Source organism: Brassica napus, chromosome A10, assembly GCF_020379485.1.
Source record: "Brassica napus cultivar Da-Ae chromosome A10, Da-Ae, whole genome shotgun sequence".
NCBI classification, from domain to species: Eukaryota; Viridiplantae; Streptophyta; class Magnoliopsida; order Brassicales; family Brassicaceae; genus Brassica; species Brassica napus.
Window position 1 is genome coordinate 13,650,770 of NC_063443.1, and position 22,482 is coordinate 13,673,251.

At 37.3% G+C, this 22,482-nt stretch overlaps 6 protein-coding genes and 1 pseudogene across 6 annotated transcripts; 4 read left to right on the top strand and 3 right to left on the bottom strand.

Annotated features, from left to right (window-relative positions):
* Window positions 1-54: 54 nt before the first annotated feature.
* On the bottom strand, window positions 55-4,595 carry LOC106371720 (protein PLASTID MOVEMENT IMPAIRED 1-RELATED 1-like). The gene is made up of 3 exons (XM_022693388.2): window positions 4,452-4,595; window positions 1,306-3,906; window positions 55-1,216 (listed from the first exon to the last, which is right to left on the bottom strand). The coding sequence occupies exons 2-3, from the start codon at window positions 3,861-3,863 to the stop codon at window positions 217-219; spliced, it is 3,558 nt and encodes a 1,185-aa protein (XP_022549109.2). The 5' UTR covers window positions 3,864-3,906; window positions 4,452-4,595; the 3' UTR covers window positions 55-216.
* A 1,067-nt stretch (window positions 4,596-5,662) lies between these two features.
* On the top strand, window positions 5,663-7,419 carry LOC106371721 (ribosomal RNA processing protein 1 homolog). Its single transcript, XM_013811819.3, has one exon. It carries the CDS (start codon window positions 5,755-5,757, stop codon window positions 7,306-7,308), a length of 1,554 nt encoding a protein of 517 aa, XP_013667273.2. The 5' UTR covers window positions 5,663-5,754; the 3' UTR covers window positions 7,309-7,419.
* Window positions 7,420-7,442: 23 nt separating this feature from the next.
* LOC106371723 (protein trichome birefringence-like 5) lies at window positions 7,443-10,031 on the bottom strand. The gene is made up of 5 exons (XM_013811820.3): window positions 9,356-10,031; window positions 8,834-9,026; window positions 8,528-8,721; window positions 8,072-8,230; window positions 7,443-7,886 (listed from the first exon to the last, which is right to left on the bottom strand). Exons 1-5 carry the CDS (start codon window positions 9,958-9,960, stop codon window positions 7,562-7,564), a joined length of 1,476 nt encoding a protein of 491 aa, XP_013667274.2. The 5' UTR covers window positions 9,961-10,031; the 3' UTR covers window positions 7,443-7,561.
* Window positions 10,032-13,574: 3,543 nt separating this feature from the next.
* On the top strand, window positions 13,575-14,811 carry LOC106371726 (RING-box protein 1a). The gene is made up of 5 exons (XM_013811824.3): window positions 13,575-13,789; window positions 13,918-13,968; window positions 14,048-14,107; window positions 14,405-14,476; window positions 14,565-14,811. Exons 1-5 carry the CDS (start codon window positions 13,654-13,656, stop codon window positions 14,600-14,602), a joined length of 357 nt encoding a protein of 118 aa, XP_013667278.2. The 5' UTR covers window positions 13,575-13,653; the 3' UTR covers window positions 14,603-14,811.
* A 216-nt stretch (window positions 14,812-15,027) lies between these two features.
* LOC106371724 (probable glucan endo-1,3-beta-glucosidase BG4) lies at window positions 15,028-16,423 on the bottom strand. Its single transcript, XM_013811821.3, has one exon. It carries the CDS (start codon window positions 16,400-16,402, stop codon window positions 15,356-15,358), a length of 1,047 nt encoding a protein of 348 aa, XP_013667275.3. The 5' UTR covers window positions 16,403-16,423; the 3' UTR covers window positions 15,028-15,355.
* A 230-nt stretch (window positions 16,424-16,653) lies between these two features.
* On the top strand, window positions 16,654-18,899 carry LOC106369770 (annotated as a pseudogene).
* Window positions 18,900-20,200: 1,301 nt separating this feature from the next.
* LOC106371725 (MLP-like protein 34) lies at window positions 20,201-21,215 on the top strand. Its single transcript, XM_048743097.1, has 2 exons — window positions 20,201-20,566; window positions 20,715-21,215. The coding sequence occupies exons 1-2, from the start codon at window positions 20,383-20,385 to the stop codon at window positions 20,987-20,989; spliced, it is 459 nt and encodes a 152-aa protein (XP_048599054.1). The 5' UTR covers window positions 20,201-20,382; the 3' UTR covers window positions 20,990-21,215.
* The last annotated feature ends 1,267 nt before the right edge of the window (window positions 21,216-22,482 follow it).

Genomic DNA, 22,482 nt, shown 5'->3' on the forward strand with positions numbered 1-22,482 from the left:
CAAGTATTTTTTTTTGTTTGTTGGTTATTTCCATTGATCTCTTAAATGTACCAGTACCACAAACAGCGATTAGTTTGATCCGCAAAACCTAAACTAAGCACACATAAATAACACAGATTCAACATGTAAGTGAATCTAAACAATTCACCTCACCTTTACATAGCATCAATAAAACACAAAACCAGACAGACTAGTTCTTTCTTTCTTTCTTCAGTTTCATTTTGGCATTATCACATTCGGATTTCGTTTGTGTGCGCTCAACTTTCCCATTTTCCCAAGCTCTTTCCATTTAGAACCAGAACCAGATACACTCCACAACTTATCACCAGGCTTTGGTTTCATAAGAGGAACCTTGGTGTTGTTCCCTTTCCCCATTCCATTAGCCATCAACCACCTTGAACCAGACTGCACCTGCTGATTCTGAGTCGTGACTCCCCACGGCTTCTTATCAGTCTCGCTCTTCATACCAGTAAGATGCACCTCTGAGATTTTGTACTGAGGGATACCTTCTTCCTCCAACATTGTTTTCTCTTCTTTGACTTCGGTTTCTTCTCCCTCTTCATCGGTTTTCCTCAGCTCCGAGACTGTACTATAGATTATAGGCTTTGGAGGGACAAACAATCTCTCAACTTGGATAAGAGAAAGCATAGGAGCTCCAACAGGCTCATAGTTTCTTAACGGATCTCTGAGCTGCACCATTAGTGCTACTGTGAAGTTATTCCCAAGCAAACCACACTTCCTTCCTTTTTTCCCTTTTCGTTTCTCTCCTTTACGGATGAAGTTCAGTGGGTTTGCATGATGAGCAGCCAAGATCTTAGACGTTTGCTCATTTATCTCCTCTTCATCGCCAATGTCACCTGCATCCAACTTCATCCACTCATCAAGAGTCAAGGAGAGACTCATTAATCCATCATCATCACCATCACCATCACCATCATCCTTTATGTTCAGAAGCTGTAACCCAGCCGCTCCTTCTAGACCTTGAAAGGCTGAGATCTCTCCAATGGATTGCGCAGTGATGTCCGAGGGTGCATCCTCCTCTGACATTCCTGATTGTATTCTCAGTCCTTCCAAAGAAAGTGCTTCAATCTGGTCCATTGCCAAAGGAGCAAGGTCTTCAAGTGATACATATTCTGAGCTAGAGTTGTTGTGGCCAGAGCTTGAACCAAACTTTTTTGGCTTAGCTGCAGTATCATGCTGTGGTGGTATATGATCCCTGCGTTGAGAAAATAAACCAAACATACCAAACTTGTAAGAAAAGCTGTTTCACATATTAAAAAGAGTGCTAATAAGATTGATGCAAACCTGTGGCCACTGTCAATTCCAGGTGACACCTCTTCCATAGTTTTCCCTGTTATATCATCCAAAGGCATTACTTTATTAGCTTGCATAGAGAGCTTCTCAATCCCATTATTGGCTAGTCTCTGAAGAATCTCCATGATACCAGAGCCCATCTCAGCAGGCACAACCACTGGACTCGACACTTGCATGATCAAGCTACCTCCAGCTTTAGAGTTTCTGAACAGTAAGGGGTTCATTGAACGTACAAACCCTCCGTTCTTAGTCTGCACAACTGGACCCAAGCCGTCTCCTAGAGGAGGCAAATCAAACGCCTCGTTTACTGGAAAATCAGCTGGTGGGAACGCATTGTGAGGTGGAGAGTTCTGGAATGTGTTTTCATTCATACCCCACTCACGCATCAGAGACTCCGTTTCCAGGTCTTCCAACATCTTTGCCCTGGGGTTGCTCACTCTTGCTTGAGTTTCTATCTGGTACTCTTCTTCTATGTCATGAACTAAGGATGCAATATCAAAATCTGATTCATAGTTTTCATCAACTTCCGTTTGTGGATCAGCATCAGATTGAATACTAAAACCAAACAAAGAACTGTCCGCAAGAGTTTCCATTTCAAACTCTCTTAACAAGCGCTCCCTTGGAGACTCAGGCTCGCTCTCAGAAGTTAAACCAAGGGGGCTGTGTTCAATACCTAGCATGTCTAAGAACTCGTTTGCCACGGAATCAGCCACATCTATCGAAGTTGTTGACGCTGCTTCCTTATTTGGTGTGGAGGAGCCTCCATGATCTTCCTCGTCTTCTGACGCCGTTGCTTCCAACATTTCTACACTTTCCAAAGCTGATTCAAGATCTTTCATTATTGTTTCTTTCACGTCTCTCCCACCGTTCATTACATCTTCATCATCAGCATACACAATGCTTTCCTCTTCCTTTGGAGAAACATTGCTCTCTTCTTCTGAAAGTAAAGATTCTTTTGCCACAGAATCAGCCACATTTATTGAAGCTGCTTCCTTATTTGGTGTGGAGCGTCCGTGGTTTTCTTGATCTTCCTCGTCTTCTGACGCCGTTGCTTCCAACATTTCTACATTTTTCAAAGCTGTTTCAAGATCTTTCATTATTGTTTCTTTCACGTCTCTCCCACCGTTCATGTCGTCTTCATCATCACCCGAAACAATACCTTCCTCTTCCTTTGGAAAAACATTGCTCCTCTCTTCTGAAGGCAAATTCTCTCTACTAATTTCAACAGCTTCCTCACTTCTAGTAATGGGAACTTCTCCAGCTATCTTCGGTTCCTCGAAAGAAACATCAGTTTCTTTCCTGCTTACTAAAGGTTCTTCTAGAGGCAAATTTTCTGTACCAGCTTCCTCAATTCCAGCAGTAGTATCTTCAACAGCTTGCTTTATATCCTGGGAAAGAACATCAGTTTCATCCCTGTCCACACAAGGCTCTTCTGGAAGCAAATCTTCAGTACCAACTTTCTCAAAAGTAGAAGGAACTTCTTCAGCTTTCTTTACATCCTCTAAAGGAACATCACTTTCATTCATGTTGGCCACACGCTCCTCCACTTGATGGGCATTTGCATCTTCGTTTGACTCATCAGGTTCAATGTGTTTAATGACAACGTCAGATTCAAACTGTGACTCAGCTGCTGCAGCATCCACCTTCTCCTCATCAAATTTCTTATACAGAGCGTTTACAGAACTGACTAAGTCAGATTGTGCAGCAACGGGAAGAACTTCATGAAGATCTTTGACTTCCACCACATTCTTAGACAGAGGACGAGACTCTTTGCTAACAACACCATGATCATAACGCCTAGACACCGACTTGCCACTCCCTAAACTAGACTTTCCACTGATAGCTCTCGTCAGCGCTGCGTTACTGCTACCTTGCTTTGCATTCGACGCACTACGAGTATCCCCAACCACAGTGTACCCAAAACTAACGCTCAGAGTAGCCCCACTAGCCTTCCCAGTCAACTGAAACGTCGTCGACCACTTCCCCGAGCTCTTCTCGTCCTGCAACTCCTCGAGCGTCAGAGGAAGCAAGCTAGTGAGATCCATCCGATGTTTCCCCAGATCAACATCAGGAGACCCAACCAGAGCTGCGTACAACAGGAAATGCTTGGCTTCGTACTTAGCTGAGTGGTGCTGCCCACTTCGGCTTCCGTAGACCGAGCATGTATGCGTCATCTTGTCCTTAAACTCAGCTCTTCCGTTTAAAACTTTCGCAGGACGAGTGGTTAATGATTCGTCACGGCGTTTCCAGTGAACGGTGAGGTAAAGATCCTGGAATGTAGGGGGTAAGTTGTCTATGGAATGGATTTGGGCAGAGAAACAGCAGTTGAAGCGGCGGTTGCGGACGTGAGAGAGGGCTCTAAGAGGCCAATTCCAAATGGATTTTTTTTCCTTCTGAGGCTCGCCCGCCGAGGGCTTTGTTGAAGTGTTGTTTGGAGCAACTACTGATCTCCTAGGGTTCTTGTTCACATAGAGAGATTCATTTAATGTCTCCACCTCCTTCAGTAATTTACGGCTACTGGAAGACTCCTCGCTGTTAGCTTTACTCATTGGTGTACTTTGAAAAAAACACTGAGAATCCAGAGGTACAAATCTGCAGAAAGAAGTTATTGCCAGAGAAGCAGAAGAGCTGCATTAATTGTTGAGGACACAGATACAAGAGAAGAGAAGAGAAGAAGAAAGTGGAACATAGCCAGCATATGCAACATCAACATGTTGGGCGGGTCTAGGGCATAACATGAACTAGCATTAATATATCACTAAAATGAATAAAGATGTTAAATGTCACAGTCTCAAAGCAAACAGGAGGCGTCGTCTATCATCAGCTCTAGACAAACAATAATAATAATAACTGTGGCGTTGACTCAACGACTTGTACACAAATCACTTTCGACAAGGGAGAGAAAGAGACGTGAGCTTTTAGGACAGCCTAGAAGAGGTCCAATGACTAAAACGAATATTACAGAGTCCACCCATGATTAAGTTAAGATTGCGATTAATTAGGATAGATCCGATTCCGATAATCGACCGGTGGCAATAAAATAGTCTAACAAAGCAACCAAACATCAGTGAGTTCACGCGAGGAATCAAAATTCAGGAGAGCAAAGAAGACGTGAGGATTGAAGGAATAGAACTAACCGGGGCGTCTACGAAATCACGGATAAGTTTGGCTCCGTGGAAGCTTGTAATAAGAGGATAAAATGGTGGAGACGAAGAACACAAGGAAGAATCCCTCTCTCCGATGTTTTTTATTTCCTGTCTTTTTCCATTTAATTGATTTTATTCAACTTTTTTTATTCGACTACTTTATACTATTTCCTATAATCCACTCCAAAGACTATTTTAGTGAAAAGTTACCCTCGTGTTCATTAATTCTATACTATTGACCAAATTTCTAAGAATTTAATCTCAGATCTCATGTATTAGAGAATGGTATAAGATTTTTATATTTTAATTAATATAAAAATCTATATAACATTTACAAATCTGGAAAAATCTCATTCTAAATATAACATGCGAATCTTAATTAATGTATATATTAGGGTTGGACATAAAATCCGTAACCTGAAATCTGAAAAAAAAACCCGATCCGTACCCGATCCGAAATGTAAAAATACTTTAATGGATCTTGTAGGGTGTTATAAAAATATTTGAACCTGAAATGTTATTAACCGAACCCAAACGGAAAACCTGAAAACCTGAAAACCCGAAAAAAATATCTGAAGAAATCGATCCGAATGTCTAAACTAATATACAATATAAATATTTGAAACATAAATGTACTTTAAATATTCAATTTCACATTTATTTAGAAATGATATATAACAATAAGTATTTAAAATTTAAATAAATACCTTAAATACTCCATTATATACAAAGAACTATATATTTCTTATGTTTTACTTTTGAATTTTAGATTTTACTCTGGATATATCCGAACCGATCTGATATATCCGAATTTGAATGATATATGGTTACTTTGGATATATCTAAACCGATTCGAAACCGAAGTGTTATATCCGAATCTGATCCGTACTTGTAAATTTACTAGAATGAGACTTAGGGGTGTTACAAAAGAGAGCCGAAATCCAAAAAATCCGATCTGAACCCGAACGGGTACCCGAATGTCCATGCCTAATATATATCTATTGATATTTTAATTAAGTGTATGAGACTAAATGGTTAAAAATGTAATTTCAAAAAAAAAATATTAGTATATTTTCGAAAAGTTGTGAACAAGAGCTACATTCCAAGGGAATTCAAAATTTATAGTCTGAAATCGAAAATTTCTATAAAGATGAGGGGTTAAAATGTAAAAAGAGATGAAAGGAAACAAAAACTTAAAACCCTAATCCTTCCTACCTACGTCCTCAGTCTCCTCCCTTTACAAAGAAGCTGCCGTCACATTCCTTCTTCCTCCTCCTCCGCAAACTCCACAACGATGGTGAAACGGAAGCAACTCTCCGAGGCGCAACAATCACCTCCCGTCGAAGAAAACTGCAAATCCCTGATAAAGAAGCTCGCCTCCTGCAAGCAAACCATCCGCGACCGCTCCTTACGAACCCTCCTCCTCACATGGCTCCCCGAGCAAGCCTCAATCCCCGACGAGGACATGAAGAAGCTCTGGCAAGGCATCTTCTACTGCATGTGGCACGCGGACAAGTCCCTCTACCAGTCGGAGCTCATCGACCGCCTCGCCGCCGCTCTGCACTCCCTCCCTCTCCCTCTCTCGGTCCACTACTTCACCGTCTTCCTGTTCACCATGCGCCGCGAGTGGTCCCGCATCGATCGCCTGAGGTTGGACAAGTTCTACCTCTTGATCCGCAGGTTCTTGCACGCGCTGTTGGCTCTTATGGACGGGAGCTCGTGGGATTTGGAGCTGACGAGGAGGTTGATGGGTGTTTTGTTCGATGGGACGTTTCTTGCGGGGGATAAGTTTCAGGGGAATGGGGTGAACTATCATGTGGCGTCTGTTTTCGTTGAGGAGGTTAGGGGGTTTCTTCCGTTGAGGAAGGAGGTTTTGGAGGTTGTGTTTGGGCCTTTTGTGATGGTTTTGGGGGTTGTTAGTGATAAGGTTTTGGTTGGGAAGATTAAGAGTAATTTGTTTGATGAGTTGCTTAAGATGGGGAGGAGGCTGTTGGATGTTAAGAAGGGTGGGGATGAGGGAGTGGGCGAGGATGATGATGTGGTTGTTTTGGGGTCGATTGGGTTGTCTATGGAGTTTGGGAAGAGGTTTTATGAGATGGGTTCTTCTCCTGATTGCTGTCAGGGGAATAGGAAAGTGATTTTTGCTCTTCATAAAGAGTTTTTGCAGTTGGAGAAGGATATGTTGAGTTCTGGTGTTGAGGTTTCTATTACTGAAGCTACTCGGGAAGAGGAAGTGCCTGAGCTGGTTCCTATCACTGTTGAGACGGAAGCAGGAGTGCCTGAGACTAATAAGAATGTTGCAAATGGGTCTTCTTCTAAGAAGAAGAAGAAGAGTAGTTTGAAGAAATGTTCAAAGTCTAAAAAGGACAGTGACAAGAAGGATGAAGACGAGTCTGTTGACGAGACTATGATATCGGATCTCAGAGAGGAGTTTGAGAAGATTGCGTCCGAGATGGGACCAGTGAGAGATGAGGTTGCGAGTGTCTGCGAAGAAGCAGAACCTGTTCCAGTAGCCAAAAAGAACAAGAAGAGGAAAAGAGAGAACAAAGGTGTTGTTGTAGAGCAAGGTGCTACTGTTAACAGAGATGCAGCAGAGACGAGCTTACCAGGCCCGAGCAGTGAGAAGAGCTCAAAGAGAGTAAGATTCGCAATGAAGAACAATCTGGTGTGGAAGCCTCACTGCCCTTTACCTCCACAGGACTTGAGGTTGCCTCCGTCTGCTACACCGAGAGGAAGTGCTCTGAAGAAAGGGATCCCAGCCGGTCCAGTGAGGGAGTCTCCCAGTAGGAAGACGAAGAAGAAAGTGAAACCCAACAAACGTAAAGGAGTGAAGACAATCAAGAAGTAATTGTCTCCATGAAAAATGAAGTGTTTTAGTTACTTATTGCGTTGCTTTCTTTTCTTTCAATTTTGTTTTAGTTCCAACTATTTAATACAATTTCGAGATTTTGTTTGCTGATTTTAAGTATTAAGAGAAACATCTTTGCCATCAAAAAGGAAGATTTTCAGCTTACTCAAAAACTGCCTTCACTAACATAAACAGTGAAGATATTTGTTTCTATTCATATCTAGTTTGCAGAAGTATAAAGCTCAACTATGTATTAGGAATGTGCTTGAAGGAGCAAAGAAACGTAGATGAGATGGTTCCAAACATCAGGAACTCCAGGGAGACACCAATGGCTGCAATCCTGTTTCCTTGACGAAACTTTTTTACCATCCAAATTGATCTTACCGTATATTGAAGGATGTCCATCTTTGCGGAAATTAGTCAGCTTTGTGACGTTTAAGAGAATCACAGGAACTTGCATCTCCTTAATGGCTTCATCTACTATCTTCATTTTCAAAGGATAGGAATCGAGGATTGAACCTTTCTTTACTGGTTCCTTCTCTCCGTTGCATGACCCTCCCGAGTCCCACTCACCTCCCCTATACAAAAACAAACCAAATTACAAACTTATGGTTTCGTTTGGTTTCAGTTTCTGCAAAAACAAAACTAAAAACTCGAACTGAAGACCAAACAGTAAACTAGATTGCCTCTCCCTAATCGAGTGATAAAAGTGACATGAACAGGTGAAACTCGTTTTTAGTTAAAATAAAAGACTGAGGCTTACCGAAAATGTGCAGAGGAGTATCCACGGTAAAAAACGAGCTGCTTTTGGGGATTCACATTTTGATCGATCCATTTTGCCCAAGTCTTCAACGCTCTTCTGTATGCTTCAGTCGCATCAAACTTCGGGTAGATGAAGTCACCTTCTTTGTAGTAGTTTTTCCTGCACTAGTTTTATTTACCAAGTCATTCAACATTACTAGTAGCTCTTCCTTCTCTAGAGAAATTATGACATGAAACAAAATAACACAAGTACAATGGGATGCACCAGCAACATCAAGCTTTAAGATGATCAACTCAGAAGATCTTGCAACGTTTAGCTAATACTACAGGTTCAGACAAATTCAACCCACATTTGGAAACAATGATTTGGGGAACTAAGTAGAAGAATCTGATTAAGTAACAAAACTGTCAACATACACGAAGAAGAGTGAGTAAGCAGAAAGGGAAAGAAGCATACCCTCTGGCTGTCTTTCCATGAACCCACCAATGTCCAGTGTTGAAGACAAGAATGTTGGCTCGCTTCCATCGACCATTTGACTTGTCAATCCGATCAATCGAAAGGGTAGGATTGGTATTTCCTTGAGCATTGGCTCTAACTCCCTCCCTCACAAGAAAATGTGACCTCACAAACTCTACTGTGCAGTTGTAATCCTGTCACACATTGTCCAACATTTTACCCTTAACTTTATCAAAACATAAAAGATACAGATGGATACTTTTCTCAAGAAACAAAAGGCACCTATGAATATCAGAGTGGACTTACTTCAAACTTGAATACAAAGTAGCCTCTTCCCTTGGTAATATTGTGGCCATGAACTTCGTACATCCTACTCTTATCAGATAAACCCTCTCGGAGAACGCAAAGCATAGATTCAAACTGGTTACGGTTCATCGAGTCTCCAACCAACATCAAACTTTTACCTCGTAGCTTCTCTAAGAAATCTGTAGCATTGAACCTACGTTTGGAAAGTCCATAAGAAGGCGATAAGAATCCAATGCACAACAAGAAAAAAACATAGAACGATCCTTTCTCCTAATCCTATCATGTTAACCATGAAACCATATATAGAAACTCTTATGTAGAGCTACAATTTGCATTACGTGTGTTACTGATTCATTTTTCTATGCATCCACCACACTTATAATATTAACCTTAATTAGCTAATAAGACAATGTGACTCATGATCACAGCCAATCAATCACAAAGGTATATGACTTAGAAAGTGAAATGCTGATCAAATGATTGACAATAAAGGAGGAGATAAAACTGGAGAAGCATCGGTACCGTGGAAGGTCGCAACCGTCAGGCTTCCATCTCCAATTGAGATAGTCGGAATCGCGCCTCCCGTTCCTCTGGCAATCAAAAGCGTCGTCAACATAAGGACACGATCCAGGCTGATAGAGTGGATACTCGTCACCGTCCTTAACCCACGATCCCTTGTACAAATCGCACCCTCTCAACTTCTCCACAACCGCCTGCTCCTCCGCAGATTCGGCATTGTTTTCCTCAACTGACTCTTCCTTGCGCGAGGCTCCTTCATCTTCCAGATCAGGTTTCGCGCCGTCGGAATCTTCCGTAGCTTTCGGCTTAGTATTAACCGCGACGTCATCATCGCGGCGGGGATCGGCTTCTTCTTTCTTTGGATTTGTATCGACGGTGAGGTCAGCGTCGGCATCGTGAGGTTTTCCGTTGAGATCTTTGGAAGGGAGAGGCTCGATTGGAGGGCGTGGATCGGGGAGAGGGATGTCCGCGTGGTAAGGAGAGAGAGACGGTTCGAGAGCGCGTCTGGTGAATAGGAAGACGCTGCATAGGAAGAACACTATGAAGAGTGACGTGGACAGAGTGTAGGAGACGATGGTGCGAGGGAACGAAGAAGATGAAGTCGACATTGTGCTGCCACCATTGAAGAGCTACGCAGAACTTATTAGATCAATAATTATTTCTACTTTTATCATATAATAATGGGATCCATAACAGTTACTCTCTGGTTTAATTATCCTAATCATGTCTTATAAATGGTTAAATATATTTCTGCTATTTTTGTTTTCATCTCTCATTTTCTAAGTTTTTGTTTTCTTCTTCTATTTCTTCGTATATCAACAAAATCAATTAAGGTCATCATCATATTTGTTTGATTCTAGTTGTTGGCTTAAAATTAGAAAATTCGAAGAGTTATACATATACCATGTGAAGGTTACTAATAAGATGAAGAAGCCGAGGATTAGGTAGATGTTTCACCTTTATGAGGTGTAGTGTAGTAGTCACTAGTCACTCGTCTTGAATGATACTTTACTATTTTTGTTACATATAGGCAGCTTATGCTATTTTAGCAGCAGCAGCACCGTTGATACTTCAGCATGTTCAGTCTCGTATCCCATCGCTGCAATGTTGCTCAACTGATGCTGCTGCTAAGTGCTAACAGGTATATTTTATAAGCTTTGCTGATTTTATGATTATAGTTTCTTTATTTGAATGCTAGTTTTTATGACTGTGCCCATATCATTATTGTAATCTTCTAGGCTACTAAGAGCAGTATTAACGCGAGATGTAAAAAAAGTTTTTAGGTAAAAAAGTGTGTGTGGACCTACCAATTTTTTGAAAACCGGTGACAGAAGATGTGAGTTGAGGACCGCTTGTGATGGATTTTTTACACGGTTTACGGGTTCTACCGACACATGGCGATCCGTAATTGGTACGATCTTAACCTTTTTTTTTAATCAGATTAAAAAAAATTAGAAATCCAAAACGGGGATAATCATGCTCTAAGCTTTATACCTCAGAAGAAATCGGGTTCTTCAAATAGTTTTAGTTTGATTTTAATTTGTGAGTTGGGTGGCTATAAAATTTCTGGCTATGTTGAGAAATTTTCTGGTGTATGATCTTTAATCAATCGTCGTGCGCTTTTTATTCTATGTAATGTAATAAAAAATAAAAATATCTAACTGTAAATTTCGACAATAAAAATAAATGTAGAGAAATATGTAAAAAGATTGTTTTCCTTTTTAACATAAACTTGATCTTTAGGATTTACATAATTAATTGGGTTCGGAATTTTTCCCATTATTTATTTGGGAAGATAATTAAGGAGAAAAGTTAAAAAAAAAAAGATTTACTTAAAAGTTAAATTGTGGAAGGAATTATCTTTAATTAGATATCCGACGCTTGTTCTTCCGTCTCGTGTCAAATTAGATTTTCATTATATATCCCTTATATATTAATTGAGGAACATTTGAAAAAATGTAACCTCAATTTTGTATTAATTAAAAGAGACCCCAATGCATAGGTGGCATTCAATTAGGTAGTCAATTACTTTCAATTGAAAAATAAGTAGGTCCACATTCGATTTTTATATGTTGTTAGATACATAAGTTGGTCAAACTATAAGATATAATGATATGATATGATATTTTCTTTCCTTAAATAAAACCTACGGAATTACCATAAATGACTAATATATATATGACAATTAATGAGTTTAATGATAAAGATTTGATAACAATGTATATCTCCTCCATTATTTTTTGTTTAATTTTATATTATTAAAATAAATTAAACAATCAAATTAGCTATAAAAATAAAATTTAGATTTTTTCGTATATGTTATATTTTGAATTTTTAAAAACGACAATAAATGACTAAAACTATTAAAATTATTATGTTAAAAATTAATGATCAATGGTTTAACATTTTTATTATAAGAAGATACACATGATTTTAAAACCATATGAGTAAAAAATATCATTTAATAATAAAATAAATAAATAAATATATATATATATATATATATTAAACACTATATACCATAAGATTACATAAATATTTTAATATTAAAACTTTCAATGAATTTTCAAGAACATTTATAAATTATGAACTTATTAAAGATTTCAGATTGAAAATTTTGTTATCGATGATTTAAATATTTTTTTATAAAACGATATGAACGATCATAGAACCGTATGATTATAAATTCTTATTTAATAAATAACTATACAAAATATACTATTCTTAGAAAAATAGGTTGGTCCATCTTAACTTATATTACACTTTTTATTAAACTAACTATCGAATTGATAAATAACGTACCAAAAATGTTTTGCACTTTCCTTAAATAAAAGCTACAAAATTACCTAATATGATTAACGTATATGTGAAAATTAATTATAATGAATAATAAATATTTGATAACAATTTTTGTATCTTAGTTCTTTTTTTTAATTTTATATTATTAAAATATTTTTAAAAATCACATTAAATATATAATAAAAATATTTATAATTTTTCTTATATGTTATATTTTGAATTTTTCAAAACGTCTATAAATTATTAGAAATTTAAAGATCCCCACTCTGAAAATTTTGTGATCAATAGATTATTTTTTTTGTCATAATAAGTTACAAATGATCATAAAATTGTATTAATATGAACTTTTATTTAATATTATAAGAAGATACACATTATTTTAAAACCATATGAGTAAAAAATATCCTTTAATAATAAAACATATATATTTATATATATATATATATATATATAGATTATACTATATACCATAAAATTACATAAATATTTTAATATTAAAACTTTCAATGAATTTTCAAAAACATTTATAAATTATAAACTTATTAAAGATTTCACATTGAAAATTTTGTTATCGATGATTTAAATATTCAGTTATAAAATGATATGAATGATCATAGAACTGTATGATTATAAATTCTCATTTAATAAATGACTATATAAGATATACTATTCTTAGAAAAATAGGTTGGTCCATCTTGACTTACATTATATTTTTTATTAAACTAACTATCGAATTGATAAATAATCTACCAAAATTTTTTTTGCACTTTCCTTAATTAGAAGCTACGAAATTACCTAATATGATTAACGTATATATGAAAATTAATTATTATGAATAATAAATATTTGATAACAATTTTGGTATCTTAGTTCTTTTTTTTTTAATTTTATATTATTGAAAGATATTAAAAAATCACATTAAATATATAATAAAAACATTTATATTTTTTCTTATATGTTATATTTGAATTTTTCAAAACGTCTATATATTATTAGAAATTTGAATATTCCCACTCTGAAAATTTTGTGATCAATAGATTATTTTTTTGTTATAATAAGTTACAAATGATCATAAAATATAACGCATATGAATTTTTATTTAATAAATATTCAAACTAAATAATATATATATATATATATAAACACTAATGATTTAAAGCAACAAGATTGGCTGATCAATTTAGTCGTCCATTTGAAATCTTTCAAAAGTATGTGAAAGACTAAAGTCAAAGTAAATATGGATTTAGAATAGTAGTTATATTTTACTAACCAAATACCGAAAAAAACCGAACCGAACCGAAACCAACCCGATATCCGAGTTGAACATCCGTAATCCAAATGAAGCCAAACTATTGTTTCATTCTCCAAAATATAATAAAAATAATAACTTAATCCCGCGCAAGGCGCGGGTCTTATCCTAGTATATATATATTCAGACTCTTCTTCTTCTTCCTCCCATCTCCTCGCTTCGACTTTTCTTAGGGTTTTCGCGTGTTCAATCGATGGCTACCCTCGATAGCGACGTAAACATGATCCCTGCTGGAGAATCCTCGAGCTCCGTTGGGGCTTCTTCGTCGAGCAAGAAGGCGAAGAGATTCGAAGTGAAGAAGTGGAGCGCCGTTGCTCTTTGGGCTTGGGGTAAAGCGCGAATAAATCCTCCTTTATACATATCTGATTGAATATGTGCTTCGATCTTTCTATGCTTTCGTTTGTGGTTAGCTAGGGTTTATAATGATTGATTGATTGATCTTTCTTTTGGTTGATAGATATCGTTGTTGACAATTGCGCCATCTGCAGAAACCACATCATGGATCTCTGTAAGTTAATCGATTCATATGTAACGATGATGAATCAGGAGATTATTGAATGGTTAGGTTAACCTCTGTGTGTTTGTAGGCATTGAGTGTCAGGCTAATCAGGCCAGCGCTACTAGTGAGGAATGCACTGTTGCTTGGGGTAAGCTTTTGTTTCTTCTCTACGCCTTTGATTGATTGCTGCAATCTTTGCTTCTTGTTTGAAATTTGATTGAACTTTGTGAATCAATGTTTTAGTATCTTAGGCTGCGTTTTGTTAATGTGGATGATGGATCTTGTTAGCTGGTACTTTTGTTATCTGGTATAGAGAGAATATGAAGTTTTCATTAACAGATGTGCGAGAGTCACCTTCTTGATGTATTTGGACAATTCAAAGCCAATATATATAATATGTTAGTGCTTTGCTTAACTAAGTACTAACCAATGTTGGTGCTTGCAGGGGTTTGCAATCATGCTTTCCACTTTCACTGCATCAGCAGATGGTTGAAGACTCGTCAAGTTTGTCCATTGGGTATGTCTTTCTCTGTTTTGAAGCCTATTCACTTGTTTGCAGTTTTTTCTTTGTCTGTTTGTTAATATTGCTCTTGTTTTTTTAACAGATAACAGTGAGTGGGAGTTCCAGAAGTATGGTCACTAAACCAGCTAACCGCACCAGCAAATTTGTGTATCATGTTCATTCTGCTACCGCATATGAGATACTAAGCTTGCTCAAACTTCTTTTTTATTTCCTTTCTCGCTAGTTGTGAAAACAGTGTTTTTACTTTCATTAAACCCTTATCGTTTTGCTTTGGATAATGTCTTTAATTTTCAAAAAAAAAAATCTATATACATAAATGTGTTTTCTTACTGTTTGGCCTCTTAAGCGTTCGTTTACCAGTTCTCACATGCTTCACAAAGTTACTACTAAAACCATTAAAAAGTGAATGTTAAAATATTGATCATATCCAACTATTATAATTGGCTATCTGTTGTATTATGCTGGCCTCTTGGCACCTCAAAACTCAAGACTTTTGAAGAACCAAACAAGCAGCGGAAACCGAACTGAAGCAACTGTTTGGCTTCTCTTCCGAGTTCTTGTTCTAGTTATTAGCTTCTTACTTAGTAGTCAACCACAGTCCACAGAGATGGTCGATCAAACTTGCAACTGAAATCTTATAAATGGATGATTTACATATACTAATCTTGAAGCAAACTCTAAACACAACTAAAGTTCGACTTCAATACCTCATTATCAAAGATTTAAAATGAAACTGAAATATTATAAATGGATGATATATACATATATAGCTCACCTTGAATTTTGTCCCACTCTACTAAAAATATCAGAGCGTTATATATAAGAATAACTAAAAAATTGGTGATAGTCAAAAGAATCAAAAAAATCTAAAAATCAAAACAACTTGTAGATAGGCTTCAAATCAGTAGGCTCATACAACCCAAAGTGCTCTTCTGTTCCAGCTGGTTTCTGATTCTCGTTAAAAGTCGCAAATATAAACCCAGTAACACTACAGTTCGGCCTCTTAGGCGTCCCTTTACCGCTTCTCACATGTTTGACAAAGTTTCCATTGTACATAGCAGCTATCTCCGGCGTTGTCAAGTTCCCGTTACCAGCTGAAGGCCATCCTGTCTCCGACACAACCATGGATACATCATTAACGCCCTCTTTCTCCATTGCCCATACGAACGCGTCGAAAATAGCATCAAACATGTTCGTATACTGCATTGCCCCGTCCTCGACCACGACAGTTTTGGCGTTGAAGGTGGCATATTCTATGCTTATGTTTACAGGGTTGGACGCGTAAGCGAAGTAAGGGTAGATGTTGACGAGGATCGGTGTTCTTGCTTGAGACAAGAACTTCAACACGGGCACGAGTTGTTCACGTGACTGGGGAGTAAACATTCCAGCGGAAGGCGGATAAGACTGTCCGAGGTTGGACATAGCTACAACAGTGGTGACAGAGATGGTAAGACTCTTTGACTTGACGAGGTTGGTGAGAGACTGCATAACGGGAAGCACTTGAGGACCGATCAGTCCGGGGATGACTTCGTTACCAACGGTAATAAACGTGATGTTCACGTCAGCTAAGTAAGGCTCGATGTTAGTTGCGAACCATCCCTTTACAGCTTCTTCGCTAGCCGCAAGAGCAGCCAAGTCTTGGTCCTTGATTCCTACAGTGAGTTCGATTTCGTGGTGACCACGTAAGGCGTTGAGAACCTCTACGTTTGGGTCGAAGATTCGGATTTTAGTAATGCCTATGGACTTGTAAAGGCTGATAACATCTGACGGAGACGGGAGGTTGTCTCCGAGGAGGCCGTAGTTTAAGCCGACGTTCGTTGTTGTTCCCATGTTTACGGGACCGTGGTGTTTAATACTGAATAGAGTTGCTATCCATGAAAGCAAGAACAGGAACAGCTTATTAGGACAAGGACAGTCCATATTAAAAGAACCGTAGACGACAAGCTTGTTTCTCCGTTTAGGTTTCGTTTCTGAACAATATGTTTTTAGAGTTATATATGAGTAATAATATATACAGATACTCGAGATTAACTTTCTATATTGTTGATATCCAAAATGTAAAGTTGCAAACTATATAGTTGGAAACTCTCCCTTTTTGAATAAAGTTGTGTGCTTATATATATATTTATAAAACTGATCACATATTCACATGAGTTGTCCCGCTAGATAGAATGTTGTTGAGAAGCCATGGCTCCTCCTCTAGTTCGGAATTGCTACCCGACGATCTAGTAGAGCTCATCCTCGAGCATGTACCCGTGATGCCTCTGCTGAGATTCAGGTCTGTATAACTGACAATCGAATCCCAACGTTTCGGGCAACGACACTTGATCCGTCGCAAGCAATTACGTGGTCCCGATGTCCTTATCTTGAGTCACTCGACTCTCTCCCTTGAAGACGAACCTCTGGACGATCGAATATTCGGGCTGGGGACATCAATAGTTTGGACGGTCAAATTACCTAATACGTGCGACATGTACTGCCATGGTACTGCATGTGAGTCTTGTGACGGTCTATTTTGCACCTTTGGTATCTACTCACCAAGTGTCGTGGCCAATCCTGCCACTGGATGGTATCGGATTCTTCCTCTTTCCAACTATCAACACCTCTGTCAGACGTACATGAGAGAAGGATATGTTGACTTCCCTGGGCTTGGATTCGGTAGAGATAAACTAAGAGGCACTTTCAAGGCGGTTTGGTTGTATAATGCATCATGGTTTGTACCAAAACAAGACAAGGTTGTTACGTATTGTGAAGTTTTTGATTTTACCACCAAGGCTTGGAGGTACGTTGTCCCATCTTCTCCTTATCGTATCACTGATTACTATAAACCCGTTCATTTAGATGGGTCTCTTTATTGGTTCACCGAGTGTGACGACGAACCACCAATGGTACTCTCTTTTGATCTCCACACCGAGACTTTCCAAGTCATCTGTAAAGCTCCCTTTGCCCACCCCTGGGACCCTGGCCATCTCACCATGTGCATCCTCGATGACCGCTTGTGCGTGTCTGATCAGAGAAAAGATTTTACCAAGTAATATGGTCATTCGATCCTTCGGGCAAGACATGGAAGACAATTTGTTCGCTTGATCTGATCAAGAGATGTTGGCATAGAAGTGAATTCCCGCTTTTACCAATAGCAATTCTCAACAAGGGTTGGTTATTGCTTCGAGGCGGTACTTGCATGGATCCGTTGATGATATATGATCTCCATACCAAATCTTATGATTTATTCTTCCAACCTGATATTGGACCCGTTGGTTGTGTTTATTATTTCATGAGTTTATTATCCGCTTCCTCAAACTAGTCGCTCTCTTTGTACTACCATTGTTATTTAAAACATTTTTTTTTTTTTTAAACTATAGTTTACTTCTCCTCATCTTGTTTCTTTCTAGGATCTGCTTTGATCTAATGTACTTAGTTGGTGCACTAGTAAGTTACCCCAGCCATATATGCTGATGTACCGGAGAGAGTCGACGTTTGTTGATATGAAACAAATTATCCACTGATCCACGTAACTTGCAACACACGAGTTAGTGGATTATATTATATGGAATACTTTGATTCAAAAGGAGCACATTGTTTATGGAATCATACGTGTTTTCTATAACAAATATGATATAGAAAGAGAGTTGTAATGGTATACATCAAAGGATATCATAAAGGTTATACACTGAAAACATGGATTAGGTATGTATTATTTTGTGGTTTAGGGGTTATAATATATAGTTGTTGTGGACAGATTTGAAAATTAAAAAAAAACAAGTTATTTAACACTCTTAAAAGTACAAGTTTTACAAAAATTAATGTTTCTCTCATTATCAAGAAACACTAATAAACATAAATGTTGGTAACCTCGTAATTTCAATGTTGGGTCTGATTAAAACTAAATATTTAAGTTTTAGTTGTCAATTGCGAAACTAACATACGCATAATTCCACCGATAGTGAGAAGACTTCCACCAGTTGAGAAGACTTTCCACGAGTCTTCTGACAGAAGACTACTTCTATAAAAAGTTAAATTTCTGACACAATTTGGTCAATCGCAAAACTAACATGTTTATTAGAGAAGACTTCTCATTTTTTTGTTAACAAAGAAAAACTGAAAAACTTCCAGAGAAGTCGTCTCTAAAATACACACACAAAAAGTCAACTGCAAAACTAACTTATACATTGACCAGAAGACTCGAAGACTTCTTCCAGAAAAGTCTTCTTCGCGAAGGAGATATGAAAAAAATTAAAAGATCATTTTTGATCCGGTGAGATTCATGTTTAGTTTCTCCAAACACACACAACTTCTTAATGAAAGCTATCTACTCGTTCTTGATCCAGAATCATAAGCTTCTAAATTTTAATGAATATAGAAAGAAAATGAAATAGGTGTAGTTTGTGTGTATAAGAAATGAGATAGGATGAGTGAAAAAATATCTAAATTTTATTTTAAAATATATATTTTTTTCTAAAAAAAGGTAAATTTTTAATATAGTTTTGGATATAATTATAATTTTGTGATATTATCAGGTAAAATAAATTAAATATATTAAATTATTTTAAATTTTTTATATATTCTAAATGTAAATGCTCTAGAGATTCATATGAAAGCATTTGAAGAGCATTTACATCATCTAAATGCTATTTTAAATGTTTTTTTGAAAGTTGTTGATTGAGTAATTAGGAGCATAATGTTTATGCTAATGATCTGTAAATCAAGCCCCAGTTCTCTTTTCACGCATGCCTATTCTTAAAGAGATTAAAATACAGTGTTTTGTGATTATCATAAACGCCGATAACTCCTACCACTCGCAACCTACGTTACATGGAAACGGAAGCGGAAACGCGGAAGCGGAATCGTATGGAAACGTAGAAGCGATTTTTTTCAAAAAACTAGGAAGCGGATCCGTGTTGGAAGCGTACATATATACATATATATATATATATATATATATATATATATATATATACATATCATATAAACCCACATATAAAATAAAATTCTGAAAATTAAAAGTGTAAACTTTAAACCACACAAATCCAGCAAAGTATTAAATATTAAGCAACACAACTAAAAATAAAAACGTTCAATGTCAAAGATCAATTGTTTTACTCATCTTCATCTTCTCCATCGAACACAACAGCCTCTAGTTCTGGTTCATCAAAGGAAAGATCTTCAAATTCAAGTCTTCCTATATTAAGATCATCCAAAGAATCAAATTGGTCACCTCCAACATCCCACATCTTGTTAGGACCTTCTTTGTAAGAAGAACTCCTTCTAGATAAGAGACGAAGATTAGTATGCACAAATACCAAATTTTCAGCTCTTTGTGGCATAATCTTGTTTCTTGTTTCAGAATGGATGAACTTGTAAGTGCTCCAGTTCCTTTCACAGCATGAGGATGAAGAAGGCTGTCCAAGCAACTTAAATGCTAAAGCTTGAAGCTTTGGAGCTGAAGATCCATGAACTGCCCACCATCTTAAAGGTTCTAAGATAAATCTATCATGGATTACATCAACACTACCAAAATCTTCCAAGCTTAAAGAGAAGTTAGAACCAGGAACTACACTATCGATTCCGGCACGCTTCCGAGCGATTCCGCACGCTTCCGACTCCGTTTCCGCTTCGGAACCAGGAACCAGTACGTGAGACACGCTTCCATGCAACATAGCTCGCAACCAATATAACGTTAGCTTTTACAATTATTAAAAAAAAAATATCAAAAAATTCAGGCTTATTATAGAGAAGGAAGAAGTAACCACAATATTTTAGCAATAAGTTGAATTCTAGTCGAATTCACGCTTTACTCATTCCTCTATTAAAAGAGGCTTAAGAGCTCAGAAGAAGTACGCATTCACTTCTAAAACCCAAAAGCCTAAGAGACAATTTGCAAATTAGCGGAAGATTAAAAAATGGCCAGGATCCTTGAGACAACCGTGGAGCTAAAATCTTCGCCCGGGAAGTTCCTTGACATGTTTGTGGGGAAACAACAATTCGAAATCTCCAGTGTATGTCCATCCTACGTTCAAGGCTGCGAGCTGCGCGAAGGCGAAATGGGCCAAGTTGGTTCTATCGTGGTCTGGAGATACGTTCATGGCAAGTCAACGCTATAATTCTCTACTTATATTAATACATTAAGACGATTCTCGATCAAAATATCTTTTATATTTTCTGATCTTATTCAAATGCGAGATTTCTAACAGTATTAAACCTATAAATATGTGTAAATGATGTATATGGTCAGATGGGGAGGAAAAAATGATGATGGAGATGATAGACTCAATAGATCTGGAGAACAACCAGATCACGTTCAAGGTGTTAGACGGTGATTTAATGAAAGAGTACACTCTTTTCTTGATCACCTTACAAGTGACCTCAAAGGAGGGAGATGTTGGAAGTGTTGCACATTGGCACTTTCAATACGTGAAACTTAACGAGAAGGTGGCTGACCCTGAGTCTCTCCTCCAGTTTGCCATCGAGGTATCCAAAGAGATCGATGCACATCTCTTTTCCTGGTAATAGACGAAATTTCTCTTGTATCAATCATATTATATATCGATATGTATATTTGTGTGTTTGTCTTTAAGTTCAGTCTTTAAAAGTGCTGTAAAATAAGGACTAAGGAACCGCCTTGTCCAAGTTGCTGAAAGAGTTGTGTGTTATGAGTGTATGGAAGTTGTTACTTAGGCTACTCGATATTTATGTATGAAATGTTTGATAAAATAAAAGCATATGTTTAAATGAATTCGTTAAGCATCGTGCTTTCTGCTTCGTGACTTGATGAATATAAGAAAAGAACGTCACTGAAGAATAACAAACGAATCGTGATGAAAGTTTACAAACAGGAAGAAGGGGAACGTAGAGAAGTCAGAAAGGAGCTTAAGTGATTCTCCTGATCATGCAAAGATATAAATATTTATAAAATATGTAATTTATAATAATCAATAATGTTTTGTTTCACTACAAGAAAACACAACATTAACGACGGCGAAATTCGTAGTAAGTTCGTCGTAAAATCAGTTTTACGAGGAACTAGCGAGGAAACACGTTTCGTCGTTATTTGTTCGTCGTAACGCATATTTCCTCGCTAATTCGTCGTAAACTAACGAGAAAACATTTCCTCGTAAAGACGAAGCAAAGTATTCGTCGTAAAAACCACGTAACCCTTCCACGTAAGGAGGACGCTACATTTCCTCGTAAATACCTTGAAAACATTTCCTCGTAAATAACACGTAAATGTTTCCACGTCAAATACTCGTTAATCTTTCCTCGTAGTGTTGACGTAAATATTTTACTCGTTAATTCCTCGTAAAATTTCCACGTAAGGTTGTCGTAATTTAGCTACGAATTTACTTTGAGTTTATATTTTCCAGATTAAAAAAAAACAATGTATTTAATTATTTAATAAAAATCTAATTTAAAAAGAATATTAAATACGAAAATAATTTATACATAAATAATTTTTGAATTTATAATACAACCAACGAAAAAAAAAAAAACTAAGGGTCGTTCATCCCCGGTAGAATTCCTCACTCCTCCTCTCTACATCCGCGTCGGCATGTGTGACGGATGATGATTCGCCTAAAATTAACATCAACAATAATTAACAAATTCTATAAATCTAACTAAGTTCTCTACATTAACCACCTAATCAACACTAATTAACATAAAATCCGTAAAACTATCTAAATTTCCTACACTAACCACCTAATCTACCTAAACTAATCAAATTAGAGAGGAAATAGAGAGCGTACCATAGCTACAAAAGGGAGAGGAAGTTGAGACGAAATGGGAAGTGAGAACTCGCGTGTATATATAGGAAATTATGAAATGTCGTAAATTCCTCGTAAAGTTACGAGGAACTCGTGAGGCCCGTGTTTTTATTTACGAGGAACTCGCGAGGCCCGTGTTTCGTTTCCTCGTAACATCGTCGTTAATTTACGAGGAATTAGCGAGGCCCGCTTTTATTTTTACGAGGAATGAACGAGGCCCGCGTTTTTTTATTACGAGGT